Source organism: Scylla paramamosain, chromosome 6 (genome assembly GCF_035594125.1).
Source record: "Scylla paramamosain isolate STU-SP2022 chromosome 6, ASM3559412v1, whole genome shotgun sequence".
Classification (NCBI taxonomy): Eukaryota; Metazoa; Arthropoda; class Malacostraca; order Decapoda; family Portunidae; genus Scylla; species Scylla paramamosain.
The window spans coordinates 35,774,497-35,781,996 of record NC_087156.1 but is presented as its reverse complement, the minus strand read 5'-3'; the positions used below and the strand labels follow the sequence as shown (position 1 = coordinate 35,781,996).

At 38.9% G+C, this 7,500-nt stretch overlaps 1 protein-coding gene across 4 annotated transcripts in view; it reads left to right on the top strand.

Moving 5' to 3' along the window:
• LOC135101670 (uncharacterized) overlaps window positions 1-7,500 on the top strand; it is a 44,968-nt gene that overhangs the window by 16,754 nt on the left and 20,714 nt on the right. The window contains exons 3-7 of one of the 4 annotated variants that reach the window (XM_064005995.1): window positions 365-463; window positions 1,994-2,074; window positions 2,306-2,456; window positions 2,995-3,068; window positions 7,334-7,424. In XM_064005995.1, coding sequence (XP_063862065.1) covers window positions 365-463; window positions 1,994-2,074; window positions 2,306-2,456; window positions 2,995-3,068; window positions 7,334-7,337 — 409 coding nt within the window. In that variant the 3' untranslated portion in view covers window positions 7,338-7,424. The remainder of the gene's footprint in view (window positions 1-364; window positions 464-1,993; window positions 2,075-2,305; window positions 2,457-2,994; window positions 3,069-7,333; window positions 7,425-7,500) is intronic. The other 3 variants (XM_064005992.1, XM_064005991.1, XM_064005993.1) reach the window with 3 other exon arrangements.

The following is a 7,500-nucleotide window of genomic DNA, read 5'->3' as shown; positions in this document are numbered from 1 at the left end:
ATAATATGTTATGTAATTATGTATACATATATGCATAAGTGTAGCCAGTGGGTGTTGGGGGATAAGGCTGTAAAGAGTGACTTTACCTATCACACAAAGCTAACAAACTAATGAACAGTGCCCACCGGTAATTCATAATTAATAAACACTCTGGAACAACCCCTTAAACACCCCAACACACCTGCAAACACACAACAACACATTAAAAACATATTACAACATACAAACTCCTTCAAAACACACCAAAATATCCCCAAACACTTCTAGACACACCACTACTACTACTACTACTACTACTACTACTACTACTACTACTACTACTACTACTACTACTACTACTATTAACAGCCCCTACATCTTACAGGACAAGCGTACCAGCCAGCCTGCCCACCACACCCGAGTCAACAACCACGCTGTCGTCACTGCAGAAAAACACAATCAACATAATCCGTTCTCCCCTGAGGTAAGCCCCTGGGGGTGTGTGGAGGTCTTGTGGGTGTGGAGGTCTTCTAAGGGGGTCCTGGGAGCTTGAGGAGGGTCTGAGAGGTCTTTTTGTGGGTAAATAGTTAATCTTTCAATCTTGAGGAAGCCCCTGGAGGTGTGTGGGGGTCTTTTAGGGGTTCCTGTTAGCTTGGGAGGGTTTGGGGCGGTCTAATTAGTGGTCTTGAAGGGACTTGGGTGAGGAATTTAAGTCACAGAGATCTGAGGAAAAAAATTGTTTGTCTTTCTCCCTCAAAGTAAGGTTCTGGGAGGGTCTGGAAGACCCTCCCAGGACCAGGACTCAGGACACTCAGCAAAATACTTGATATATAATTAAACTTCAATGAATGACAAACGCATTTATTCATAGTGAAGACCTACATGACTCTCTCTAACTCAAGTCTTGTCTTATTCACTTTATAATGTTGTCTTCAATTCACCACTAATTCTCATATACCTTCATGTTGGTAGAGAAAGCTTGACTGCTGAGTACCAAGCTTTTCTCGGCTTAAATCAACATATAGTACATACAACCTGCTTGGCAAAAGAACATAGGACTTTTGTAATACTGTATAACTGACATAGGGGTGAAATTAAAACCGTATTCATATATATATATATATATATATATATATATATATATATATATATATATATATATATATATATATATACATACATATACAAACACATATACAACTTGGAAGGCACAGTCAATAAGTAAATATGATGCCATGACTCCTCCTCACACTAGACCAAAACTCTCTCTCTCTCTCTCTCTCTCTCTCTCTCTCTCTCTCTCTCTCTCTCTCTCTCTCTCTCTCTCTCTCTCTCTCTCTCTCTCTCTCTCTCTCTCTCTCTCTCTCTCTCTCTCTCACACCAGCAAGAAGGGGGGCTGAACACAACAAGTGCACCCAAACACCAAACTTGTGACTCTGTGTGGTGTTGTATTGACACCTAACTGCCTGTGTGTGTGTGTGTGTGTGTGTGTGTGTGTGTGTGTGTGTGTGTGTGTGTGTGTGTGTGTGTGTGTGTGTGTGTGTGTGTTTGCTTGCTTGCTTGCATTAATGTATGTTTTAGCTGTCCTAAGTCTCATTTTCCTCCTCCTCCTCCTCCTCCTCCTCCTCCTCCTCCTCCTCCTCCTCCTCCTCCTCCTCCTACTCCTCCTCCTCCTCCTCCTCCTCCTCCTCCTCCTCCTCCTCCTCCTCCTCCTCCTCCTCCTCCTCCTCCTCCTCCTCCTCTTACTCAGTCTATCACCTGTTACTCTTCCTCCTCCTTCTCCTCCCCCTTGTATTCCTTCTATTATTCCTGTTTCCTTGTATGTCTTATTCCTCCTCCTCCTCCTCCTCCTCCTCCTCTTAATGTTTTTTCTTTCACTGCTGTTCATGAAATATTATTAAAAGTGAAAGTGTTGAAGAAACATTAGTTATATTTGGCAGTGATCAGACCTCATGTACAGGTGTGGTCCCTTATTACAGACACAGCCTAATGTAACCTAACCGAATCATTTCAGGAGGTGGAATTTGAGTAGGGAAAGCTTCAGAAATGCAGGAAGGATTAGCGGTGATGACTGCAGGCTGCCATCGACCCGCAGGTAATTACCAAATACTTCTGGCGCCCTTGTGACACGTCGGAACACCCCGAAACACCCGAAACACCAGTTGCAATTCAGTGTTGCCAATACTGTCAGTCTGTCTACATGTCATCATATTGTCTCTTGAGATGTCATCACCAGTCTACACCAGCCTAATCTGCTGCCCTAATCTATGGTTTTATCTTTTTGTTTGTGTATTTATATATTTATCACCTCTCAACTCATTGTGAGATGCAGGTGGGAGGAGAGGAAATACCTGAAGAAGTGTTGCATATTTGCCAAGAACACCAGGGGACAGTTTAACAAGACACCTGCAATGGCACCACAAGTTCCTGCCTTTGAAGTGAAGCTTGCTACAGACTCTGCCTTCAAGCTGACATGGGTTAGTGCCACATTGCTGTAGACCTTGTGGTTTGTGTCATCATCACAGTGAATGTCTTGCCTACTGGTGATATTATAGTGGTGGATGTCTTGTATCACTCTTGATTAATCTGAATATATTGATGCTTTTTCTTTGTGATTCATTAATTTCTACATCTCAACTCTTCCTCACTACCTAGACTATCTCCAAAACACCAAAAATACTACAGAATCATCCCCCTGATGGCCTTTTCCCTCCCTCACAGAAGTAGGCTGAGAGAGAGAGAGAGAGAGAGAGAGAGAGAGAGAGAGAGATAAGCTTTTTTTCACAGTGTTTGTATCTAAACCTTCCTCGTTCACAATCAAAAGTGCCTTATTCACAATTACAAGGTTGACTTTCAGTGCATCTATTATTCTCAGCTGTTCCTCACCTCAGACTCTCCACCTGTTGTCTCTGTACTCATAAATTATTAGTATTATCTTGTTTTTTGTGTATTTAATTAGTATGGAATGGTCAGTGATGGTGGGCATTTAATTAATGAGTGTTTCTCTTTTCTCAGGTTCAAAGGATTCTCAAGAGTGTTGAGGATCAGATACTGACAAGAACTGGCTGGCATCTTACTGTGTTCAACAGGTGTGTGTGTGTGTGTGTGTGTGTGTGTGTGTGTGTGTGTGTGTGTGTGTGTTTTGTGTGGTCATTTCACTATCTATCTATCTGTTTAGTTTGTGTCCATCTGTCTGTCTCTTTCTGTCATTGGTCTGTCTGTCTGTCTGTCTGTCTGTCTGTCTGTCTGTCTGTGTATTCCAGTGATTTTTCTGTTGTTGTTCATAGCCTTCCAGGTGACATCAGGTGAATCAGACACCTATCTTTCACCTTAATAGCTCTCTCAATCCCTAGTGGAAAGGCTGCTGCTACTACTACTACTACTACTACTACTACTACTACTACTACTACTACTACTACTACTACTACTACTACTACTACTACTACTACTACTACTACAGCTGGCCACACATATTTAAAGTCTTTTTTTATTTTTACAAAGTTTAGACATAGACAGATAGAAGAATTTGTTTGTTGAATGTCTAATTGCCTCATTTGTGGTATTTTAATGATTTTTTTTTAATTGTTAGGGTGTTCAAGGGGTTATTCATAATGTTAGTGATAGTTTTGCAGGCTGTGCTTATTTATCTATATTATTTTGTCTATCTATTAATCTCTCAGTCTACCCGTTTATCTAAGTATCTGCTGGACCTAACCTAACTAGGCCTATCTCTGCTTATCTCTCAATGTCTATATTTACCTAATCTAACCATGTATCTCTCTATCTCTCAGTCTATTTAACTATCTGTTCAACCATTTATCTATCTCTCTATCTCAATCTATGTAACTAAGTATTACCTAACATAACCATCTCTCTCTCTCTCTCTCTCTCTCTCTCTCTCTCTCTCTCTCTCTCTCTCTCTCTCTCTCTCTCTCTCTCTCTCTCTCTCTCTCTCTCTCTCTCTCTCTCTCTCTCTCTCTCTCTCTCTCTCTGATAAGTTAACACCCAGAGAGAGAGAGAGAGAGAGGTATGTTTTTTTTTGGGTGACCACCATTCCTTAATATTCTGCAAAGGTTGTTTTTGTAAGCCTTGCAGACTGACACCCATTACAAGCTTGTTTTTTCAGTGTGTCCATTATTCTGTCAGCTGTTCCTGTTCTCCTGACACTCTCCACCTCTCCTCTGTGTGTTCGTGCCCATAAACTGACACTGTTATCTTGTTCCGTGTGTCTGTAATTAGTATGAAGTTGTCAGTAATGGTGGAAGTTTAATTAATGAGTTTGGTTTTCTTCCAGACTCAAAGGGTTTTCAATGGAACACTGCTGACTTCAAGATACTGACAAGAACTGACTGTCACCTTGATATGCCCTACAGGTGTGTGTGTGTGTGTGTGTGTGTGTGTGTGTGTGTGTGTGTGTGTGTGTGTGTGTCCCTGGACTTTTATTTATTTATTTATTTTTTTCAAAGGCCACATTAATCAGGTCCTCAAAGTTTTTCTCTCTCTCTCTCTCTCTCTCTCTCTCTCTCTCTCTCTCTCTCTCTCTCTCTCTCTCTCTCTCTCTCTCTCTCTCTCTCTCTCTCTCTCTCTCTCTCTCTCTCTCTCTCTCTCTCTCTCTCTCTCTCTCTTAAACTGTCACTGAAATCATGAAAACCCAGTAACTTCCACAATAATCACACACACACACACACACACACACACACACACACACAGAGAAAGATATTTAAGTTTTGTTCTACCACCACTACCACCACCACCACCACCAAGCAATTTGTTAAAACTCTTTGAAACACCTACTCAAATTCTTTATTTATCGTTTTAAGTTGTAATTTGTAACAATAAATACATTAATAAAATTCTCTGCCTCAAAAGTGTTTAGATTTTAACACAGATTGGTAGACTGTGAATGTGTTAATCATCTACTGTCCTCGGACGATCGTAGGAGAGAGAGAGAGAGAGAGAGAGAGAGAGAGAGAGACTTGCCAAGCATTTAAAAAAAAAATTAACAACAAATTAAAGAGAAAAACATCGATATTTTAAATAAAACTCAAAACACAATATATAACTTTACTTACTCAAGCCAGCAAACGGACCAGCTCTAATATATTAATGCCAATGACAGGAAAAAAATAAAATAAATAAATAAATAAAATTACTATTTATAGCTATGTCCTCTGAAGCGCTTCTTTTAAATGCCACAAAGATGATTAGTCTGGTTCTCAGATGCATTTATCCTTTTAGAAATACATAAATCATATTAATCTGTCAATAGAACCGTAAAAAAACATCTGAAAAACCTGTGTGGATTCTCAAATGCATTTCTCCTGTTAAAAATGCAGAAATCGTTTTAATCTGTCACTAGAAACGTAAAAAACACATTTGAAAAACCTGTGTGGGTTCTCAAATGCATTTTTCCTGTTAAAAAGTGACAAGAAACCTGATTAATTCCAGTGTGCAGTTCATCATGGCAACTGTGCATCATGGTGATTGAACAAGATGCGAGTTACTTTGACTCCAGACAGACACACTAATAAAATTACTGGAGAGACGATGAATTTGTTAAAAAAAGAATAAGAATGGCATTCTCATATTTAGATGAAGGAATGATAAAAAAAGTTGTTGATTTCCATGATAAGACCAAGATTGGAATAAGTGGCAGTGATGTGGTCTCATATAAAGAGGAATATTATAAAATTAGAATATTATAAAATTAGAAAGAGTACAAAGAACAGTCATTAAGAATGTCCCAGAGTTGAAAAAAAAAAAAAATCTCTATGAAGAGAGATTAGGATGTTGGAAACTCATATCCTTAAAAATAGGAGAGAGAGAGAGAGAGAGAGAGAGAGAGAGAGAGAGAGAGAGAGAGAGAGAGAGAGAGAGAGAGAGAGAGAGAGAGAATTAATAAACACCTTTAGAATTATAAATAGCATAGAAAATGTGGACAAAGAATGTTTTATAACTTGGTTCTATGGTTAACTAAATAAACTAATACTTGTAGAAGGAGATAACGAGTGGAAATAGGCAGGCATATTTCATACAGGGATTGTCATGTTTGTGGGCTAATGGCTGCCTACAACTTTCCCTATATTCTTATTTTCTTCACATTATATAATTATATCAAAGACCATATAGAAATGACAGCAAAATTGGCGGTTTTAAAGTTCAAAGAAGAAAAGTAAAAAATAAACTCTTAAAAACTCTTATGTTAGTATAGAGGGTTCCAATCGTGTATCGTATAGTATTCAAACCTTAATTTTTCCAAGAACCGATGCTCTTTTGTTTATATTGAGGCGAAGGAGAGAAAGTGTCTGTTGTTTATACACCAGACCGGCCATTCAATTTAGAAGGCAAGCAGGAATGTCTTGGTTATTTATACGTCTTTCTTAACGCTGTAACACTTCGTCACTTGGATTTTACTATCAGTAACTGTTAATATATAAACACAGATTAATTTGAGCGATAGATGAGTGCAGATATGTACCGAGAGACTTGGGGAGAGGTGAAAATATGGAATTGTTTTTGACTCCAGTGTTTGGTGAGTACTAAAACCATCTTACTTACATAATTTTCTGGGCACAAACAAATTTATCGCTAATTAAACACCATCCCTTTTTTTCCTTGCTGTTGGCTTATTATAACTTATCTTACCCTTAAAACTCTCTCTAGAATGCAGAAAACATCAATATTACTGAATTTTCGTCTCAATCTGAAAAGTGCTCATCTTAATACAACTTTTTCTGCATTGCTAAATATTTAAGTGGCGTGCCTTCAGAATTTTCCTGGTCCTATATAACTACTAGTGCTCCATCCAGCTGCCCAGTGTGTTGTGTTTACAGAGTAGGTGACCAGGTGACCCTTCTCATTAAAATCGGTCTTACTGTAATTTGAACTGTGGATAAATGCGATTATATAATGTCTGATGGTAAATTTTAAAGGTTTATCTGCATTTTGGGGAAGCAAGGTTAGTTTAGTTAGGTCAGCAGATTAAAGAGATAGAAATAATATAGATATGTTGGTTTCATTGTAGTTTAAGCCATTACACACTACGTTAGGTTAGGTTAGGTTAGAGATTGGTTAGGTTAGGTTAGGTTAGAGATTGGGGACATTGGCTTAAACTATAAATTTACCGATATGTTAATGGCAGACTTAGTGGTGACCCCCAAGCTTGTAAGAGGTGTCTGTATAGGTGAAATGGGGAGGTACATTGTCCAGCTGCCTTGTGTGTTGTGTTTACAGATTAGCAGACCAGGTGACCCTTCTCATTAAATTAAAAAGATAGAAATAATATAGATATGTTAATAGCAGATTTAGTGGTGGCCCCCAAAGTTATATTATTCATCTCATTTTTGCCTTCCAGATGACTGTGTTGGTGACCGAACCCTGGCAGGAAGAGGTGACGTTGCCTGGGACATTCAGAGTGAGGAAGACCTTGGCAGAGGACACAGAAGGTATGTACCAATTTTGTTATTACTGGCTCACTGTTCTCTTGTGATATATATGTGTGTATTAGTGTGTTCAGTAGGG